The sequence below is a fragment of the Girardinichthys multiradiatus genome, chromosome 20 (genome assembly GCF_021462225.1).
Source record: "Girardinichthys multiradiatus isolate DD_20200921_A chromosome 20, DD_fGirMul_XY1, whole genome shotgun sequence".
Lineage (NCBI taxonomy): Eukaryota > Metazoa > Chordata > Actinopteri > Cyprinodontiformes > Goodeidae > Girardinichthys > Girardinichthys multiradiatus.
In genome coordinates this window covers 16708690-16731727 of record NC_061812.1, presented here as the reverse complement: position 1 = coordinate 16731727, position 23038 = coordinate 16708690, and the positions used below count along the sequence as shown (strand labels likewise).

General features: G+C 38.2%; 1 protein-coding gene across 2 annotated transcripts; it reads left to right on the top strand.

The window, feature by feature from the left end:
• The first annotated feature begins 2928 nt into the window (after window positions 1-2928).
• dctn2 (dynactin 2 (p50)) lies at window positions 2929-19895 on the top strand. Of its 2 annotated transcripts, XM_047348278.1 has the most exons (15): window positions 2929-3137; window positions 3424-3492; window positions 6507-6512; window positions 7721-7817; window positions 8069-8130; window positions 8222-8320; window positions 8924-9084; window positions 10458-10608; window positions 10823-10888; window positions 11106-11144; window positions 11317-11394; window positions 11790-11861; window positions 15644-15746; window positions 16594-16685; window positions 19113-19895. In XM_047348278.1, exons 1-15 carry the CDS (start codon window positions 3102-3104, stop codon window positions 19197-19199), a joined length of 1218 nt encoding a protein of 405 aa, XP_047204234.1. In that variant the 5' UTR covers window positions 2929-3101; the 3' UTR covers window positions 19200-19895. The 2 variants fall into 2 exon arrangements, with proteins under 2 accessions (XP_047204234.1, XP_047204235.1); XM_047348279.1 differs by lacking the exon at window positions 6507-6512.
• The last annotated feature ends 3143 nt before the right edge of the window (window positions 19896-23038 follow it).

Genomic DNA, 23038 nt, shown 5'->3' with positions numbered 1-23038 from the left:
TTTCTGTAGCCCATGGTGGACAGTGGGATGTTAAACAGCACGGTTCTAGTATTGGACACACAAGAAACATGAGAGACAACAGAACCAGGGGGACCCATGACCAGTTTGTTCTCCACCAGGCAACACCAGAGGCAGATGTGGTATATAAAAAAAATAATAATATTTTTAATGTTAAGCGGAAATGTTATGAATATGAGCATTTAAGGCTAAATACATGATATTTTTAATGTGATTAATAAGAGGACTTGAAAGATAAATAAAGATTAACATATACCATAAGATTTCTTTAATATTATTTACAGGTGACTGCTGCAGAGGTAGCACATATATACCATACTGTGAAGCATGGTTTAAGTTACAACTCAGCTGACTGTGCACTTAAGCTGATTCTCCGAACAATGAATGACTCCAGCATTGCAAAGAAGATGTCCTGTGGCAGAATGAAGGCTGAGGCAGTGGTCACCGATGTCCTGTCCCCAAATGCAATTGAGGAGGTGATCAAAAAATTGAAAAATGGTGGAAACCCACTCCACTTCTCTCTTCACACAGATGCCTCAAATAAGGGAAATCGGAAGATGTTTCCCTTAGCTGTGCAGTTTTCCACATCAGAGAATGGGGTGGTGAACAAAGTAATAGATTTTTTTGAGAATCCAGATGAGTCTGCTGAGGGAATAGTCAAAATGAGACGAAGCTCTCTTGAAAACGTGGGTCTCTCCCTAGATCATGTTTCTGCATTCAGAGCTGACAACACAAATGTCAATTATGGAATCCACAACTCTGTCTTCACAAAATTGAGAGTTGCCAACAGTGAGATCCTTCGTGGAAACTGCCATGCACATATCATCCATAACACCATGAAAAAAGCTTTAGACAAGCTCTCAGTAGATGTGGAAAATGTTGTCCTCAAGGTATACAGTTTATTTTCCACCTCTGCCAAAAGAAGAGAGTCCCTAAAAGACTTCTCTGAATTCTGTGAGGTTGAATTCCATGAAATCCTGCACCATGTGGTGACGAGATGGCTGCAGCTCAACCCTGCAATCACCCGCCTGCTACAGAACTGGGTCCCACTTAAGTCATATCTCATCAGCATTGGTGAGGACTGTCCAAGGCACCTGAAAGCATTGCTGAGGTTGACAGAAGATGCTGATGGAGTTGAACAAGAGGCAGACATTGTTGAAGTGTACCTCCTCTTCTGTAATAATGTCATGTCTCTGTTTGAAGAGGAGGTGAAAATGTTGGAGAAGAATGTGACCACATCTGTTGACCTCTATTCCATCATGGACTCTTTTCTGAGAAGCTTCAGCGTCTCTCGCCATCTGATGCTGATGTTGCCAGGCAGGAGTTTACAGCTTTCTTAAACACTGCCATCAGTTACATCCAGAAATGGTTTGACTTCTCAGAGGAAAACTGGTTCTTTCTCCTGCAGCCCCTCTCTCTAACATCTGGGAACATCTCCTTTGATGACATGGAGAAGATCACTAAAAGGCTTCACCTGGTTGGCAGGTAAAAATATAACAATTGCTGTTGCAGTAATAAACCATGTTTTAATGTTATGGATGGTTATAAACAAAGCAATACAACTGATAGATAATACAAATAAATACATAATCTTAAATTTACCTTACAGAATACACATGCAATCTTTTACACATCTTTTATATTTATTTATATATATATATATATATATATATATATATATATAAGTTGTTGAAATATACAAAATTATAAATATATAAAATAAAATGTATATATTCCATTTTTTACCACTGTACATGACCTGGTATGTGCCCCGTATGACTAAGTTCATACAATTTTTCACCCTTTTTGCAGGTTAAACCTGTCTATGGATGAGCTTTATGAGGAATGTGTTACTGCAAACTGCCTACTAGTAGTCCTGAAAAACAAACAACTCCTTGCAGCAGCAAGAGCTCAAAAGAAATACAAATGGAAAAAATAGGTTGTTTCCACATGATTTAGCACTGCACGTTTTATTTCACAAGTTCAATATTTTTTTCACTACAACTGTACAGTCATGGCCTTTAAGGCACAAGTGTTTATGTTTACAAGTTTTCTACAGACTTTTTGTTTGCACTAAATGCACCACTACAAAAATGTTCTGCATTATACTGTTATGCTTTTTTTTATATTGTTTTAAGTTAAGCAGGACCGAGGTCTTTTCAAGAGTGGTTTATTTATTTTAGAAGGATATTTATTTTAGTCTGGTAATTTTATTTTGCACAAAGAATAAATTATTTTATAAATTGCTGAATAATTGTTTTTCCATGGATATTTGTATCTGTCAAAACATGCATCGAATTAGACTTGGGTTCGAGTCCAATGTTTCCAAAGTTATTTCACACAAAGAAAAAGGGTGAAAAAAAAAATCACCAGGCTGGTAGAGGTGCAGATAGTACCAGGAGGTGTCCCTTATTTATTTATCAAGGAGTTGGCAACCCTACCTACACCATACTAATAAATTATTGTGGTCTAAAACCAGGTGTTTCAGTTTCATTGTCCAGCCCCTGTATATACACATACAGTACATGGTTTCCTGAACAGCTCTGTTACTCGACGTTTTGGCGCCCCCATGTGTCTCATAAATATACTCGGTGATAGTTCAAGTAACTACCTTTTTGAAGAGAAAAACATAAATATTTTACTGATCTCGCACGTTAGCTAGAAAACAAAATGATGTAATAAATTGAATTAAATAAATATACTGCGATTATTGGGAAATTTTAGAAAACTTTCTATGAAAAGCAAGAAAATGTATTTTTAAAACGTGTTGGTTGACGAAATATATGCGGGATGACGCACGACGGCTTTAGGTGTGCTCGTTTTACTGTCATTAACAAGCCGCGTCTTGCTTTGCCATTGACACTGCGTTAGCAGCACCGCCCGTGTAAGAGTGAGTGAAATAAATGCAGCAAACACGCTGCCAAATCAAGTGACCACATCAGCTTGCAAAGCTCCACCGGCTGAGAGACTGCTGGCTCATCCATCGTTAGCTTTTCATACAATCCCAGTTGTTGCATCGGTTACTTGAACAGTTTTAGAGACTGTTATTATATTTTTTCGTGTTTTTGTTGTTCCTGTTGACAATGGCTGATCCTAAATACGCAAACCTACCAGGAATTGTAAGTGGCTAACGCTAACAAACATCTCTTCATACTGATAGGTGGAGGTGCTAGCTAACAGCTCTGCTGCTGATTCGTGTATCTGCTTATTGTCTGCAAACATTGTGCATTTAACGTCAGCAAATGTTAAATTTCAGTATCAAATATCCAACTAATGCAAAGATATGATGCACACAGAAGCACTACAGTTAGCATATTGGTGTTGCTCAGTGAGCCGGGGCGTTGGCCAGGCTAACACCAAACAAACCAACAAAATAACAGCATTTATTACGTTTTGTTTCAATAGGCTTTTAACGAACCAGACGTGTACGAAACCGGCGACCTTCCAGAGGACGACCAGGCTCAGTTTGAATCGGTAGGTGGACCTTGTGTGGGTTTATTACCGTTTAGCCTGCTGCTAAAGCTAATACGCTAACTAACGTTTAGCCCTCGTCAAACGGCAGCGAGTTGGTTCCTTCATTGTCATCTGGATCATTTTGGTCTGTTTGACTTTGCTCTTAACGCAGTTCTTTCATTTTCTACCCAGGTTACATAGCTAACAACTGTTTTGTGTTGGATTTAACTCCGCCATTTAGTTACTGTGATTTTTCAGTTAAGAATCATAACGTGTTTCTGTTTAGCTGCTGCTACTAACTTTAGGTAAAATAAATTGAAAGTTATGACCACTTCAACGATCAACTCTTTTGTTAGTGCTTAAATGGTCATATAAAAAGGTTTAAGTTCATAAAAAAAAAAATCTGCCGACGTGGTTCAGTTCTTCCTCTAAATAATACACACATTTTCCTCACATTAAAGGAAATAAGAAATGTATTCCCAGGAGATAAAAAAAATAAATAAATCCCCCTAAAGTCTGATATGCTGTTTATAATCATACCATGGTGATCATCATGTGACATAGAGACACATTTTCTGTTTTTTTCTTTAGTTATTAGTTAGTAAGAAATTATTTTGGCATCCTGTATGCTGTTGAGGGGACTTGCTCTGATTTATTTTTTTACTTTTTAAGAAGTCTGAGATATTGCAAAACATCCACGTAAATCTTAACTGGCATTTTTGTCCTGTTCCATGATACCAAATTCACTCTCCCTGTTCTCTTGTCCCCGTTTTGACCCCTGTTCATCCTTACTGGAACCCTAGTTTGTACAAGTAAGACTTCTCTCTGAGAGCTTAATGCATGATGTTTTTTTTTTTCCTCCTTTCATTGATGATGATTTATATATCAGATTATCTCATGCGCACTGATTGAGATGAGAACGGGATTAATGGTGTTGTTCCTTTTACTGCTATGTAATTCCTAACGTTGTTTTAAAGTGGTAGAAATTGATCCCTGATTTGTTTGCTTTGTTTAAATCTTATCGAAGCCATAATGATGCTGACGGGTCTTCAGAAGCACAGATTGACAAGTGTGTGCGTGTGTGTGTGTGTTTAAGCTATCTTCATGCTCTAACAACTTGCTTCTGTACTAACTTTTTTTATTCCAACTAACTGACCTTTCTAAGGGGCTCTTACTTTTCTTGCTAGGTCATTGCCAGTCATACTTGGCAGGTTAGATGAGATTGAAATGTTCTTGCAGTATGAAATGGGGTGCAAATAATCCCTTAAATGTCCAGACATTCTATAAATGGAAATAATCAAAAATTAAAATGTCAGCTTGTTACCCACACCCTCTTTCATGTTTTGTAAATGCAGTCACAAAAAAATAAGCTTTGACTATGGCAATGGTATTCTGCCAGACTTCCTTCTTTGCCACAGTACCACAAGCTTATTTTTGTTTAGTCCTCATTTCATGGAGTATGCCTTAGTTACTCCAAAGTGTTTTATTAGCCAGTGTGTTTTACTTCATTTAGGGGTGCAAAAGATCAGTATCTGATCTAATATTAGATGGATCTGGTATGTGTGTGAGCTGATGTTTTTTTTTTATAGTGTGTGGATTTTTGTTTCACCTGTTGGATTCCTTTAGTCACCAAGCTGCAGAAACATTTGTGTTTTTATTAATTTACTGAAATAAATCCTATTGATTCAAAACTTGAATTGGGAATGGGCTGCCATGAGATTCTCACTGTAAAACCTTGAGGAAAAATACCACAATATTAAGACAAACGTTTTAACTAAAAAAATAAAATGCAGTAATTCTAGATTAATAGACATTATTCCCACAGGTGCTAAAATCTAACATTTATTATTACAGGCATAATTTTATCTGTACCTTGTATTATTTTGAGTTTGATAGAAATCCTAAATTTAATGAATTAAAAACTAATTCTTAAGTGGTTTTCAATTACTTATTGCATAGAAGGTTATAACATTTTGTCATTTTGCTCTTTATAGAGTAGTGTTGGTCTATCTGCTCTGGTAGCAAGTTTGCAGTCGGGTGATTAACTCTTAGCTTTGTTACCGTAGTTATCAAACTGTTAGTTTGATAAGACTAATAGGTGAACTTCATTTGGTTTCCATTTTCATGACCAGAAAAATTTCATAATAGCTGAATTTGTTTTTCTTGTCAGTGAGGGAAAAGTGTTGTAGCATTCTTTCAGGCAACTGACCGGCAGTGGGCAGCAACAATGCTGCATTGGTATATGCACAACACAGCCATAGAACACTAGGCCTATTCTGGCACTTTCTCTGGCATCTCAGTGAGAGGACATTAGGAAAGGCAGGATGGAAAATTGTAGCGGTTTTCATACATTAATATCGGTAACCGGACCGTGCCTAGTGTATATGCAGACCGTCTTCTCCTATTGGATAAAGTTCAGAGTTCATCACAAACAATACAGTCGGTAACAATCGTCCCAGACTATCAAAAACTTAATGTTTAAAATTATCCAAGTCATGAAATTTCATTGTTTCAAAGTTCATTGTCTGCTTTGGTTAAGTCTAGCAGATTTATTTGAGATGAATTATGGTATTTAAAGAGAAGTCTCTTTTAACATATTAACATAATAAATAATAAAAAATGTTGTGCCTGAGTGTTCAGTTTTTTGTTTCCTGTCTTCTCTTTGATCCAAACAATACTTAATATTTTCTCACTGACTGGTCAGAAAAATAGTCAAGTTCTCTTTCTGGTGAATGAAAAATGTTATCAAAGAGAATAGAACTCTGGTGTTTTAAGCCATCTAACCCCCTCTAATGAGTGAAGAAGGAAAGAACTAGAGATCTACACTTTTCCAGGGAAGTTGTCTCTAGGGTTTCTAGCTGCAGCTGTCAGAACACTGTTTTCTTTCTTATCTTCCTGAAACCCTGGTCAAGTGTTCCTGTTGTGTGCATGGCATGTGATAACCACATTAATCTGTGTTGTCTCTCCCTCCCCCCCCTACTTTTTCTCTCCCTCTGCTCCATTTTTTTTTCTTTAACTCTCTTTGGAAACCCAAGGAGCTGGTAAGAGCCTAGCTAACTCTCCTCCTCTTCCTCCTGACATCTCTCTCTGTTTTGTGTGTCCTCTTATGTCTGAATTGTAATTTAGTTGTATGAGTCGGTGGTGTTTTATTGATGTTTATAGCCTTTAGGTTTCCCTAACTGATCACTAGAAAGTTTTGATCAAACCATCTCTTGTTTTACTCCCATAAATCATTAATCGAAAACCTGTCCTTTAGAGAGAATGGATGAGCTCTAGCTGTTTGTCTTTTTCATTATTGTAAATTAGTTTTTATCACAGTAGAATAATCCAGAAGTAAAATCATGTCAGAGTTGGTTGCATGTAGTGAATCCTAATGGTTCATTCATCTTTTTTCATCTTTCCTGCTCCTCTAAATTTGGTTAAAATCATCTGGTTCTCCCTTACACGTTTTCTTATAGAATATAGGAACCCCTTGCAGATTTCATTAATCTTCAATTAAAATTCTGATCATTTATGCCCCTTTTCCATGGGCTCTACTTTGGCCGGCTCTGCTCCACTCCACTCAGCGTTTTTTGCTACCAGTTTCCATTACTGGCTTTTCCGGCTTGATGCGGAGTTTCTCGGTCCCAACTCATCAGCAGGTCCCATCGGGGCTGAGCAGGGCCGAAATGTGACGTGAACAGACGGTTGTTCACTGATTGACCATGAGCATGGTCGGCGGCATGAGAAGGTGTTCGTCGAGGTAGCTGAGAAAAGCTCAAACTCAAGAGCGACTACAAAAAATATTATGGACCACAATGGGGATGCGGACGGGTCAAACCAAAAGCCACGGTGGTCGTCCGCAATCATGGACGCCACTGATGGCTATAGTCCAAAAAGCTGTGGACAGGAGAATGGTCTGGGCTCCGTAACCTCACTGTTTTAAGAGGACATGATGTGCGATGGTGAGTGTTTATTTTACTATGCACAGCACATGGTGCTGGAGGTGGGGCTTCAGGCTACACCTCCAGCCGCCAATGGAAACACAACAGGTTTCATGCGGAGTGGAGTGGAGGGAGTGGAGCTGTGCGGTGCTGGAGCCGTGAATGAGAAAGAGGCAATAGGGGTGTTGTGCGCTATAATTTCTTTAATCTTTGTCAGTGCATTAAAGTATGGTTTACTCCTCATGTTTGAAATATATCTGTAAGCATATTGTTTTTGCTTGATTGTTTAAAAAAAAAAAAAAAATTATTTGACCTTTTTTCATCAGGAGGAGCTTTGCAGTGACAGCGTAGAGAGAATTGTGGTCAACCCCAATGCAGCCTACGACAAGTTCAAAGACAAACACGTCAGCACTAAAGGGCTTGGTCAGTTTGTATTTCACAATAACTTGTTTAATTTACTAGGTTTCTGGAGGATTTAAATTTTACTGATGCATAATTAAAATATCTTCTGTATTTTTATAATCAGAAAACTAAACTAATTATAATAAATTGATTGCAAATTATTTTCTTTGTGAATGGAAAAATGGGCCCCTACACATGGAAAAACATCACCATTAGGAGCATAGCTTACTCAGTCCTGCCTGTCAACCTACCAACAAATGTCTCTTTTTCAGACTTCTCAGATAGAATCAGTAGAAGCAGAAGAGTGGGATATGAGTCAGGAGAGTTTGAAATCGTAAGTGCTGTAGAAATATTTTTATAAGTTGTTAAACTTTAATGGGTAATATCCAGACTGTTTATTTTATTTTCCCCTGTTTGTGTTTTAGCTTGGTGAAGGCAGTGGTGTGAAGGAGACGCCCCAGCAGAAGTATCAGCGCCTGGTTAATGAGATCCAAGAACTCGTTCAGGAGGTGGACACCATCCAGGTGGATTGCTAGCAGCACTCACACATTTATTGATCCTAAAAGATCTGGAGGAAATGTCTTATTTCATCTGATTTATGTGTTTAAGACCTTCATTTTTCGCCTTTTCTTTTTCTAATACTTCCAGACTATCCATGTTTGGATGCTTTTGTGTACTGAAGTTCATGTTAAAATAGAGTTTAGAATAAATCAGAGTTGCTTCTCAGACTAACAAAGGGAACCTTGTTAAGAAGCCACTAATTAAGTTTGCTTCTCATTAATGTGGATGCATATGGTCAAGCTACTCAGTTTCCAATAACAAATTACAATTAAAGCTGTTTTCAGGGACTAAAATTAATAGACATTTGGCTTCAGCAGAGTTGAGAGATCTACAAGAATCTCAAAGCTTTTGTTTACTTCAAAATTCAACTAAACACGATGAAACTATAATGCTTCAAGGCAAATTATATTGCTTGAGCTGACATGTTGTTCCAGAAATTAATCACAAGGAACTTGGCCAAGATAAAAATACAATAAATCAACCATTAGCCCTGCAAAACTTCTGTTGTTGTGAAAAACATTTTTCCTGACAGACTCCTTATTTTCATCACCAACTATACTTTCTAGGCCGCTGCAAAGGAAAGCAATGCAGAGGAGCGCCTCACCCCGGTGGTGCTTGCTCAGCAGGCAGCGCAGCTCAAACAACAGCTGGTTTCTGCTCATCTCGATTCCTTGCTGGGACCACAGGCTCACATCAACCTGGCTGATCCAGATGGAGCACTTGCCAGGTGAGATGAGAGCAGTCTGACAAGATGGTATCCTTATTTACACAAAACTGTCAAGAATGTACAAAGTGACATGTTGAAATGCAGCAAAGACAATCTGCAGAAGAGGTGCACCTTCATTTAAGAGTCTGTTGTGCAATGATTGCTGGTGAGGAAAAGAATATTCATGTTTTTTTTCCCAGCTGAAAGAAATGTTAATCTGCTGCATAGATAAAATGTTCTCAATATCTTAGCTTATTGGGTAGATTTGAATCTTACTTGGCAAAGTATTCTTTCAACTTTTTAATATTTTGTTGCGTTAAACTACAAACCTTAATGTATCTGGTTGCGATTTTAGGTATAGAAGGAAGGTATGGAAGGAAAATGATAAATGATTTTGAGGATTTCTTTACAAATAACAATTTGAAAAAGGGCAAGCAGAACATTAATAAGAGAAGCAACCAGAAGGCCCCTATTAAATCTGGAGGAACTGTGGAGATCTGCAGCTCAGGTGGGAGAATCTGACAGCAGTGCAAATATTAGCCATGCAATCCTTAAGTTTGATCCTGATGGACGAGTGGAACTGCAAGCATGTGGGAAATTGTTCTCTGGCTGGATCAGATCAAAAGTGAAGATTTTGCCAAACATGTAAAATGCTTTGTGTGAAGGATAACCTAAGAGCCCTGAACACCCCAGCTCAACAGGGGAGCATGGTGGTGACAGCATCATGTTTTTCTTTCAGAAGGCACAGGGAACTGGGTCAGAGTTGATGGATGAAGCTAAATACAGAGCAAGCCTGGAAGAAAAGGCTGCAAAAGTGTTGAGGGGAGCCTTTTGTTTTGATTTGTCACGTGAAACCCCAGTAAAATGCATTTAATAAGTTTCAAGATGAAAGGGTGTGAATACTATTGCATGGCCATGTATAGTTCTCTAGTTAAACTTATAATCATGTGCACTGTTCAAAGTGAATGTTCAAACCCTATTCACTATTAACTTCAAAAAGTTGTTTGGGAAACGTTTGTTTTACTAAATCATGAGGAAAATGTTAATCATATGTTGCTAAGCTGTTCAGAGCTTGGTCAAAAAATAAAACTCAGTGCAAGAGAGAGGAGCATGGCCAAAAAAAAGGCCACAGTATCCAGCATTAAAAACCCTGCAGAGCTACTTATTTAAAACCTGAAATGAAAAATATGAGAAAATGTAGCCAGAGTCCAGACCAAAGGCAGGCGGCGCTGGGAAATATGTCAAAGCCCAGCATTAAAACAATGAAGAGGCCAACTCTCACCTTCCAGTTGCAGATTAAACACAATAAGAAAGGGATCAACAGCACGTGGGGCTGATGACTGCTTTGAACATACTGTATAATCATTGTGTTGCTCTGCCCCTCCTGCCGGCAGGCGTCTGCTCACCCAGCTGGAGGTGGCGAAGGGCAGTCGTGGCAGCCCCACAGGAGATGGCAAACCCTCTTCAACAAAGGGACCAGATGGAGTGGTGCTCTACGAGTTACACAGCAGACCAGAGCAGGAAAAATTCAATGAGTCTGCCAAGGTAACGTCGAGGTTAAGGTAGCAGGGGCTAGCACCTGAATGAGTGAAGTCTGAAATGTTTTAGTCACATGAGCACCCTGATGTGCTACAAGGTCATTCACATGCCAGAATATTTGTTGGAAATAAACTGTTGAAAAGACAAAACTGCATCTCTGTGCTTCGTGGGAAGCTGTTGTCGCTTCCAACCAAGTGTCGCCCTTTTTCTGTCCCTGTAGATGGCGGAACTGGAGAAGCGTCTAGCTCAGATGGAGTCTGCTGTTGGTTCAGGATCAGACAAGCAGGTACACACTGATGGATTTTACACACATCTTCCTAAATACTTTAGTCTCTGTTTCTCCTTCTCTTTATTTATCAAACCACATATTTATATTTAAGCCTGCCTTAAGCCATCACGATCCACAAAGTGAAACTGAAACAAATATTCTATTTGTTTTCTGTAAGTTATAAAAAAAAAAAAGCCCTAATTTTGTGCTTAAATTAATTCTTTGTTTATATTAGGGACCTCTGAATGCTGGTGTACAAGGAGCCAGTTTGATGGTAAGGAGTCCCTTTTTATTTAGAAGTTGTTTAAAGTTTTTGTTACTGTGATGTGTTGCAGAAGAACTGGGTCATTCCTTAAATAGGTCACCAGTACCTACTAACAGAAGCAGAGAAACACTGGTTTCTATTCTCTGGTGTATTTGTAACTTGTGTGCATCGTTTATCTCAGGATACCATTGAGCTCCTGCAGGCTAGGGTCAGCGCGCTGGACTCTGCTACACTGGATCAAGTGGAGGCGAGACTGCAGGTACCTACTCTGTAAATGGCACACAGCCTACTGTGGCTTTCTTTCCATTTAAAATTCCCAGCCTTTCCATATTCTTTAGTTATCTTTACTGAGATCTGCTGGATATTTACTGCTGGCAGTAGGTGGTGGTTTTCTGTTTGAATCCTCTTACTCATCTTTCTGCTTTTTAACACTTTCAAAGCCCATTGTGCTCTGGGAAAATGTCTTAACTGCCACATTTTGATCATGGGCCTGCTTCTTTTAGTCAGTGGTTTTAAATGTGTACAAAGTATATCTACATCATATGCTGCCTTGGTTAAAAAAAAAAAAAGAGCTCTGTTGCTTGTCTTGTATCTAAACTGTCCCCTTGAGTTCTGTGAATAAAAATGGTTGCGTTATTTAAATTTATCTTCCAGAGTGTCCTTGGGAAGATGAATGAGATTGCTAAGCACAAGGCAGCGATTGAAGATGCTGAAACACAAAACAAGGTCAGTAATCCCAGCGCATTGCATCCTGCATCCATGCTGTGTAAAGACCGGTTGTATCAAACTTACAAATGTGTTTTGTAAACTAGAGACAGCCAAGAGTTGAGAAGCTGCTGTCTTCCCCTCTGACTTTAGTAGCTTTAAACCAAAGGATTTATTTTTTTCATTTAGCCATAATACCGGGATTCTTTGAAGACTGAAGAATGTATTTACAGAAACTGTTATCTGAGTTATACAGCCAAACTAAAAGCCAGGATAAGAACTTGATGTGGAGGTTTTTATTTAATTTTTTATTTCATGCACTGAAATGTTAATTGGGGTTTATTCCTCATCAGATCAGTTTGACCTGCATGATTTTCTATTGTTTAACAGTGATTTATATATTAGAGGGCAGCACATCTCAGTCATGTCATTGATTTTATTTAATGTAGTGATTTTACTTTTAATAACTAGGAAAGACATTAGGTATTCCACTTGGTCACTGAAGAAACATGGTATTCAGGTTTTCCAGGGATGGGTTAATGTGAGATCATCGTCTTTAGTTATGACGACACTACAGCAATGGATGATTTATCAGCTGTCCAAAGTGCTGGTATTCTGTCATTTAAAACGGGCAGATGGATGGTATGAACGACATAAAGCCAGAATCTCTGTTGGTTACTTGTCCATCATAAAGAAGATCAAATTAAACAAAACTGCACGCAAAGTAAATGACAAATGTTGACCTTGTACAAAATGGCGTTAAAAACTATAGTGCAGAAAGTAGTATCCCACTCAGGTTGCATTCACCTTCCTGATCTACAATCAGCACCTAAAGCTGGGGACACATCACATGATTTTCTGCCTGGATTTACATCCCAGTCTGTCGGTCTGCACTAGTGGTGGTCAGTCGGGCAATAATCTGTTGTCTGCTAGTGTGTGAGGGGAACCGACCCGATGCAACCTCAGTTGGAGGCAAAGGTGTTTGAATGTTTTAAAGCGGATCTGGACAGTGTAACCTGATCACAGACATCAACTGCAAACGTGCTGTCGACATCCAATGAAGGAGAGGCCTGGGACATGACATCAGCAGCACGCAGATTTTTATTTTAGTTGCAACTGTACAACATTATGAACATGAAAATGCTGCATATAATACAAACTATCAACTTCCTAATTACAGTTTTGCAGTAATAATAATAAAAAAAATTAGTTGCAAAGTAATAAACAAGAGATACTCAAGACTAAAATGCAGTAAATAATGAAGGTTGTTGTTGGTAATGAAGGTAATGGGATTTCCAAAAAAGGTTAAAGAAGACAACTGGACTTGAGTTCTTGTAGTTGAAGATGTATCTCTCTTCATCCGAAGGGCTTTCTTAGCTCAACATCTGTGATCCAGGCTAACGGTACTAACGGCGCCATGTTAGTGCAGTCTAATCTGCATGCGAATTTGAATGTGCAGAACGTCCGAAACAGCTTAAAAGCTCAGAACTTCTTCATCACTAGCTTTGAATTGAGGAAGAGCGAAACGTTTTCAACTACAAGCACTGAAGTCCAGTTTTGTTTTCCAAACCTTTTTTGGGACTCAATGAGTAAACATTTCTGAATATAATCTTTCCAAATAGAACATTATTCTTTATACATTCCTAATGTTTGTTTGTGTGATCCAGCCAAAACATATTTTCTAAGATGGAAATAATATTATTACATCACAGCCAACATTGACAGTCATTCCAAAACCCACAAACTATTTCGCATAAATGTTCCAAACTCACCAAGAGTATATACAGGTCCTTCTCAAAATATTAGCATATTGTAATAAAGTTCATTATTTTCCATAATGTGATGATGAAAATTTAACATTCATATATTTTAGATTCATTGCACACTAACTGAAATATTTCAGGTCTTTTATTGTCTTAATACGGATGATTTTGGCATACAGCTCATGAAAACCCAAAATTCCTATCTCACAAAATTAGCATATCATTAAAAGGGTCTCTAAACGATCTATGAACCTAATCATCTGAATAACGAGTTAACTCTAAACACCTGCAAAAGATTCCTGAGGCCTTTAAAACTCCCAGCCTGGTTCATCACTCAAAACCCCAATCATGGGTAAGACTGGCGACCTGACTGCTGTCCAGAAGGCCACTATTGACACCCTCAAGCAAGAGGGTAAGACACAGAAAGAAATTTCTGAACGAATAGGCTGTTCCCAGAGTGCTGTATCAAGGCACCTCAGTGGGAAGTCTGTGGGAAGGAAAAAGTGTGGCAGAAAACGCTGCACAACGAGAAGAGGTGACCGGACCCTGAGGAAGATTGTGGAGAAGGGCCGATTCCAGACCTTGGGGGACCTGCGGAAGCAGTGGACTGAGTCTGGAGTAGAAACATCCAGAGCCACCGTGCACAGGCGTGTGCAGGAAATGGGCTACAGGTGCCGCATTCCCCAGGTCAAGCCACTTTTGAACCAGAAACAGCGGCAGAAGCGCCTGACCTGGGCTACAGAGAAGCAGCACTGGACTGTTGCTCAGTGGTCCAAAGTACTTTTTTCGGATGAAAGCAAATTCTGCATGTCATTCGGAAATCAAGGTGCCAGAGTCTGGAGGAAGACTGGGGAGAAGGAAATGCCAAAATGCCAGAAGTCCAGTGTCAAGTACCCACAGTCAGTGATGGTCTGGTTGCCGTGTCAGCTGCTGGTGTTGGTCCACTGTGTTTTATCAAGGGCAGGGTCAATGCAGCTAGCTATCAGGAGATTTTGGAGCACTTCATGCTTCCATCTGCTGAAAAGCTTTATGGAGATGAAGATTTCATTTTTCAGCACGACCTGGCACCTGCTCACAGTGCCAAAACCACTGGTAAATGGTTTACTGACCATGGTATCACTGTGCTCAATTGGCCTGCCAACTCTCCTGACCTGAACCCCATAGAGAATCTGTGGGATATTGTGAAGAGAACGTTGAGAGACTCAAGACCCAACACTCTGGATGAGCTAAAGGCCGCTATCGAAGCATCCTGGGCCTCCATAAGACCTCAGCAGTGCCACAGGCTGATTGCCTCCATGCCACGCCGCATTGAAGCAGTCATTTCTGCAAAAGGATTCCCGACCAAGTATTGAGTGCATAACTGTACATGATTATTTGAAGGTGGATGTTTTTTGTATTAAAAACACTTTTCTTTTATTGGTTGGATGAAATATGCTAATTTTGTGAGATAGGAATTTTGGGTTTTCATGAGCTGTATGCCAAAATCATCCGTATTAAGACAATAAAAGACCTGAAATATTTCAGTTAGTGTGCAATGAATCTAAAATATATGAATGTTAAATTTTCATCATGACATTATGGAAAATAATGAACTTTATCACAATATGCTAATATTTTGAGAAGGACCTGTAAACGGAGAGCGTAGTCAACGCTGCCCCATATCATGATTATTTGTGGGTTAAACACATAATTTAAGTTGCATCGCTTTTATTTTATGGCGATAGTAACAAGAATACAACCCATCTGAGTTCTGAGACTCTATTAGCTTCATTTAGTCAGTCCTATAGTCTGTGATCCTCAGCAGGTCCAGTTAAGTGTTCGATTCCAAGTCTTTCAGTCATAATACAAAAACCAGTCTTGGTGTGAACACCTAGTCTTTTCAGAATCCTACGACTGAAGGTCCTGTAGGGGGTCCTCAGCTCGGAGATTCTTCCTTCATCGGTACAAACTGAATTTTAGACCCTGTTTAGTTTGACATTGTAGATAGACCCAACTGCCAGTTCAACCAGTCCTATTTATATATAAATTTATGCTTGTCAGGTGTCGCAGCTGTATGATGTGGTGCAGAAGTGGGATGCCGTTTCCACCTCCGTACCTCAGGTGGTTCAGAGGCTTGTTGCTGTGAAGGAGTTGCATGAGCAAGGTAAGACCTAGAAATGTGACTGACAGCTTGACAAGCGCCTTTTTTACTCGTTTACTTACAGAAAGCCCTTTTAGACTAAGAAATCAACTTCCTGAGGCAAAAGAAACTAAAGTACAGTATTGGTTTATATTGCAAATATTGTAATAATATTGCATTTCTGGCAACCCTGACATAAGAGAGAGCAATAGCATTAAAATCTTTTTGTTTCCTTTGTGTATTTTATTTCAGGGTAGAAAAACCTTGAAATTTCTCCCATGAGAGCTAAAAGAATTTTTATTGGTCTTTTAGGTGTGGGATGAAGCAATTAGAGCATTTTTAGATTTACAGTATGCAGGAAGTTGCCACGGATCAAAGCGGCATCCAGAATGTCTTGATTGGTCCAAAAAAAAAAACTGTATCCCGAAGGGAGATTTCTGTGTGACAGAAAATTAAAACTAAAGGTGATGGAGATGGGTAATGCAGTTTTTACTAGCAAATGTCCTTGTGGAAACACAGTACTGAAAGGCAGAGATTATGAGAAGATGGGTTTGGATCCGGTCTTGCTCGTAGGTGAAATTGCCTATTCAAGAGACATGATATCCAGTATTACATTACTTTTTTACAACGTTGTACATTAAAATGGAAAGTTTGGCATATGATGTTCTTATAGCATCTAAAATCAGCCATTTTTATTAGTACTGGATGAAATGCATTAAGTTTTGTAATCATAAATAAGCACTTATAAATCTTGTTTACATTATATGTGCACTATAGCCTTCAGTTGTTTGGGTTTATTTTTTTATCAGGAAAATGATCACTCTAACTTTGTTTGACTTTCTCCTTTTTCACTCAACTGTGTGTCTGACAGCCATGCAGTTCGGCCAGCTGCTGACTCACTTGGACACGACTCAGCAGATGATCAACAACTCTCTGAAAGACAACAGCAGCCTGCTAACACAGGTAGGAAGTTTACTCCCGTCTGGAACGACAGCGGCAACATTAATCCTCCCGAACACTAACTAAACACCGGACCGTTTTGGTCTCTTGCGTAAAAGTACCAGATGTTGAACTATAATGCAACAGAAAAATTTATGTTAATCCAACTAATTTTAGATCTGATAGATATTTTACCATAAAACGTATTCATATACAATGAAATTAGCTTATTTAAATTACTTTTATATCAGATATTTAATATAAACATGCCCCTGCCTCCTGCAATCCTGCAGGGATAATCATATAGAAAATGGATGGATGGAAAAGCTGACTTGTGCACCCCCCAAATGTTTTGATGCATAAATATTATAGATTGAAAATTGTTTTTTAATCGTGTGATCGAATTTTTTATTTTTTTGTAAAAGTCCTTTTTAGATGATTGCACCTAGATTACTGTAATGCCCTATTTACCGTCAGCTAATCAATTTCACCCCTTTAAGCCATTCATAATGCAGCAGCCAGATTTCTCACTAAATCAAGTTGACAAATTGTTTTATACTCTTTACACCAGGGTGCCAGTAGACTTTATAAGTTGTTTTAAAGCCCTCCTGTGCCCTTATGGGGTTGTAAATGGCCAGCCTCCTAAATTATGTCAGCATTTAACTCAACACACTGTTGCTCGTGGCCTTCAGTTCCAGGTTCAGAAGCTGTTGGTGGTTCACTATACGAAGTTAAAACTCAAGTGGACTGGGGCTTTTCTGTCTGTGGTTCCAGAACTGTGGGATAGTTTTCCTGTTTTCTTCATTCTGTTTATGCTTTTAAAGAAACTGTGGAAAACATTTTTGTTTCTTTCTGAGGATCTTCTTGTTTATTTTATACTGTCTTTAATTTAATTTGACCTGTGTTCAGTGCTACTTTACTGACTTGTTTACTAGATAAGCTTAAGGTCAGCTTTAGTGGGTTTTTGTATTTGTATTTTCATTAACGAACAATTTTCTCCCTGCGATTAATTGGGTTCTATTTGTTTTGACGTCAGTTTTCCTACATAAATTCATATAAAGTACATAACCAGCATTGTGAGTAATAAACGCCAGTGCTGATCTCCAGTTGCTCTTCATCCAGAGAGCAGTGATACATGTGGTTGTGGCTTTTTCCTTATTGGTGAGGTTGGGTTCACAGGCATGGTAGCTTTCACTGCATCTTCTAAGGCAGTTATCTGAACGTCTGCCAGATTGCAGAGATGACTCATTCTCCAGCTCGTTTTTCTGTGGCAGAATGGAAGAAACGGTTCAAACACCTTCAGTGTGGTTTCATCGGATAAACATGTAAATAATGCAGGCAGATTGAAGGTGTTTGGCTTTCAAGGACTGGAACAAGATGGCCTGTTGGTCAGATAAAAAAAAAAAAAAGAATTGTAAGAGGTAAAACCGATCCTGTGCAAAACTGCCACAATGTAGCAGATCAGTGACATCAACACCAATAATGATAAAAGCCTTTAATCAGTCTTTTGTAAAGTAAAATGGACTCTATTTTCATTTAGTCTAATAAAAAAATAAGTAGTTACGGCATCTGCCTTCCCAATGATTAAGAATGTTTGGAATATACTGCTAATATAATGCCTGCTTGGTTTATGTTTACGATCATTGGATTTAAGTGTATTTGAATGTTTTACTATACTAAATAGTTTTGAATAGTTGCTTATAGGTTCACATAATTTTAAATTAATGTTGCATGACTTTCAGATGCTTTTTATCTCATCCCTTTCTTACTGGTTTCTGTTTCAATTGGTCATTCAGACCTTTTTTATTTATTTATTTTTTTTTCATCCGTTATCAAATGAAAAACTGGAGCAATGCAACATCTGCTGAAAGCTGGCGTCACTAAATGGCATCTAGTGTCTTAAGCAAATGTGACAGAAAATGTAATTATTTGTATATTTAATCAAATTTAAGGTGTTAGAAGAAGTTTCCAATTAATAAAATGTAGCATGTTACCATGTTTTTTCTGAGGCCGAGCAGAATAATACGTCAACACCGCCATCTTTTGCCCATCAACATTAAAAGCACTGATGCACAGATTCATAAACTGGTAACCAGACACAGACTTTACTGCCCTGAGAAGTACCAGACAGGCCCAGAGCTCAGAAACATAAAGGAGAACCAATCACTCCTTTTTAGTGGTTAAAAGAATTCACCAGTTTATCTGAAGATGCTGTTAATCTTGATTAAACCAGAATAAACTTCTGGATGTTGAATGAATTCTGATTTCCCAAGTTGGAAACCTCTATGTACATTTGCTAATAACTTCTTTTTTTCATTGACTAATTATTTTCCTTACATCTGTTCATGGTCCCCCTTATGGCTGCTTTAAAATCTGATCTTGTTTCTCTTGGACATTTCTAAATTCCTCCTTCTAATTCAGCTTGGGTTTTTTTTTTTTTTTTTCCACCAGGTCCAGCAGACAATGAAGGAAAATCTGGTGGCTATTGAAGAGAACTTTGCAGCTCTGGATCAGAGGATGAAGAAGCTTTCCAAATAAACTGGAAGTTTGAATCAGTTCAGGAGAGTAAAACATGGACAAATATTTGGTTGGAGAGCACAGATCCGAGGCGTTTGGGGTGTAGCTTTGTGCTTTCTGGACATTCCTCTCTTGACTTCAGCCTCTGCCGTTTTTCTCTAAGTGGAATGTTAGAAAGTTGACAAGATGGGAAAAACAAAAAGGAGACCAAATGTTCTTCAGATGTCCACCCTCATTTCCTCTTCCTTGCATAAAACTGATGTAATTTGAAAATCTCTTTAATTCCAAACATCCCACTGAATACAGTCTCCTGTTAAGCTTATCAAGTTTTAGACTGGACTGTTTTTATTTTTATTCACATAGGAGGTTCTCCTATTTCTCCTGGAGATTTACACTACTAGTGGATTTGTACTGTAACTTTGGAATAAAATGAATCCCAGTTTGGTTGTAAGATTTAAAAAAAAAATGCTCTTAAATGTAATAAATTAAGACCTATTGTCCTTTATTGTCGAAGCATGTTGGTGTGGGTATGATAGGGAAGGAAAGCTTGTAAATATGCCGGTTTACGTTATTGATTCTTCACACTCGGTCGCTTGTAACTATATTATTATGACCGAGATGCCGCAGACACACTTTTAATCTGCTTTCTCATTGCTTACAACTGTGCTGTTCATCTGGGGGTCACTGAAGCTGAACAATAAATCAAACTGTCAGAAATGTGGCTGTTTATTTTATAGCGTCAGGTTCTTTTTATAAAACCTTAATCATCAGTCTGTCCAAAGCAGTTGTCGGTTAAATATTCTGAAAAATCTTACAAATCATGATGGCAGGTGGTAAATTAATAATTTATGCTTTGAGAAACTAAAATGTGAAAAATATGCTTCCAAGTTAATCGGTTGCTCTTCAGGAGAAAATTACTTAATTTATTGTTGTCCTATCTCAGACCACAAGGTGGCAGCATAGCATATAAATCCAACAAAGAAAATGTGTTTACAGATATAATTCATCTTTAGTCATAAAAGCTGGTTCTTGGACCACTTAAATGTTTATGTAAATCTCAATTTTCTTTTAGAAATTAACTTTAAACCATATAATTTACTTAATATTTGAATCTGAAGTAAAATAAGATGTCAATATATTTTTGTTCAGTTGGAATAAGGTGTCCTACATTCTTATAATTTAAATTAAAAAACCTGTCCTGTTAAACTCAAATGCCTAATTTCTGCCCTTTTCAAGCTTGTATTGTTCTGTGGTCTCACAAAAGGCTGTTAAATAAACTGACCCCTTTTCCTAAAGGGATTCAGAGTTTAAATCTTATAACCTGATTTATTCACCTACAAGTCGACGCATTCGTAAGCAGGTGTGAATTCATATAAAGAAACAGTTTTGTTTTTAAATATAACAGGACTGTTCTGTTGTGCCATATATCAGAAAGAACTAATAGGAAACATTTGGGGCGGCTGAGGTCAAGCTCAGATCCCTCTGGCATTAGTAGGTTTATAAAAAGCATTAAAACAAAAAGCTGGCTCATGTTTGAAGTCAGGTGGTGGTATTAGTGACAAAGGCCGACAGATAGCAGCAGGGTAAAGGTTCAGGTGCTACGGGTGAGTCATTCAGACACATCAGCACCTGTGAGTGTTGGTGGAGGGACAGATTGAGATGGCGTCTGAAATGTATGATTTGACAAAGTTCAATTTGAACTGATCTGGGAATAAATAAATGACAAACCTAAAAAAAATGTTTAAACAGACTGATGTATATGGTGAAAATAAGCCTGCTCACAACTATCGAGTGTAATGTACAGGAAATTAGATGCAGAGCTACAGCTGGGAAGGCAATGCCCCAGATGAACACATACATGTGTCATAAATCATGTTATACTGCATTTGTCCTTCTTTATCTGGTCAGCCCTTCCTCTATCTTTGAGAGGACATTTTCAATTAGTTACAAGTACTTAAAATATAGGGACAATAAATAAAACAGACAACAATCCCTTCCCATGGATCTAAACCTACAATTAATACCTTTGAACACCCATTGTTGATTTACCAGTGTAATTAGAGCCTCCACTATTTGCACCTCTGGACAAAGTAAATATTTAGGTTGTCTGGCTACATGTAGCAGGAGAGCATGACAAGATCACGGATAGCTCTAACAATCTCAGCTTCTGGTGCTGATATGGGAAAAACGTAAAGGAAGAACAAGATGGTGTAAGAGCCAGGAGTGTGTGTTTCACTGCCAGTATACCTGCCCGTTCAGATGGGCATTTAAACTAATGACCCACCGTGTCGTGTCATTTTTCACTTGTTTCTTACCTCTGACAGAGAACGGAATGAGCAAATCAAAAAACTGATAGCGGTCTTGCATAAAGAGACAAAATACTGTCATGTACTGATATTTTTAAAATAAGGCAAAACTGTAAATTATTTATCATTCTATTTGAAAAAGAAAAAACATTAAAAAGCTCAAACAAATTAAACTTTAACAAGTATATAAATATCAAAAAATAATATAAATAAAATAATTAAAATATTAAAACATTTTTTGCAAGAGCATTGGAAATAAAGAAAGAGGGAAAGTAATTATAAAAATAAATACCGGCTGATGTCAGAAACCCAAAAGATGCTACAGGGAAGGGAAATCACACAAAGCCACTCTGCATCAGATTTTCCTGAATGGGTGTAGACAGGTGAGGAGGCTGTTGTGAGGCAGAACGACGGGCAGAAGAGGTGAGCAGCCGTAAGCAGAGTAAAACAGGGGCAGAATGAGGCTTGTAGCGAATGAAAACAGACTATGAAGACAAAGTAAAGATACGTGAGACTCAGTGGTAAACAGGGTTTAAAAGGCTAACGAGATTGTCCGCAAAGTCATTCCAGAGCTCAAAACGCAAGAAGGTCAACAACTTGGCTGTAAAATCTGGACAGCATGTTACTCAGTGGATAAGTTGGCAAAAAAAATTAGTTGGTACATTTTTTTTTACTTTGTTGGCTATGACATGTGAGATCTTGAAGGCAGTGGAAATAAAATGCTCTAAATTTACCAAAGGGCGCCATCACACACCAGAGAAGATCAGTATCTGACTGTAAAGGGTTGACTGTATCACTAACAGCTGTATCAGTTGGTCTGAGTTCAGGGGGGAAGGATTCCGACAGCTGCTGAGTGTTTCTGTGTGTGTGTGTGTGTGTGTGTGTGTGTGTGAGGAGAAACTGGGTGTGGAGCTCTGACCAAGGGCATGGGACAGAAAAAGAGGGGAGTGGGGTGTTATAGCTGGAAATTCCCCAGACTGCTTAGTTATTTGCCTGTAAAACAAAAGAAATCCATAACCAAGATACGATTAGGAGTTAGCACTAAAAATTGAACTCCTTTCCATGTAAATACTTCGCCTTTTGTTCATTCTTTGCCAAAATTAATTCAGTCACTGCCTTTAAAACAGTAAAGTCCATATTTAGTTGTTTTCTATTTGTGTTGGAGGAAAAATTAGTTTGCTCTGCTTACTGTGTTTAAAATTGACATATCTGAATAAAATATCTAATAAAGTTATGCAGCTACCACGGGACTGCCTATTGGCTCATTTTTAAATCATAACTTACAAGCACTAATGTCTGACGCTTATGTTAATAAGACTGGGATATCCGAAAACAAAAGATTAGGCAACATTACATCAACATTTCTAAAAAACAAATGAAGAAAAAGCTGATCGAAGCCCTGATTCACATGGACAGAAAGTGTACAGCTTGTTTACACTCAGTCAGCTCAGAGCATGAATAAAATACAAAAGCAGAACAGCATGACACAAGATGAATTATGTATCTTATTTATAATAAACTGCATCTTTAATTGTTGTTTTGTTTTTGCAACAC

Coding starts and splice junctions, on each gene's coding strand:
- dctn2 (XM_047348278.1), top strand. CDS start 3,102: ATGGCTGATCCTAAATACGCAAACCTACCAGGAATT. Junction 10,609..10,822: donor AATTCAATGAGTCTGCCAAG/GTAACGTCGAGG, acceptor CTGTCCCTGTAG/ATGGCGGAACTGGAGAAGCG. Junction 11,145..11,316: donor TACAAGGAGCCAGTTTGATG/GTAAGGAGTCCC, acceptor CGTTTATCTCAG/GATACCATTGAGCTCCTGCA.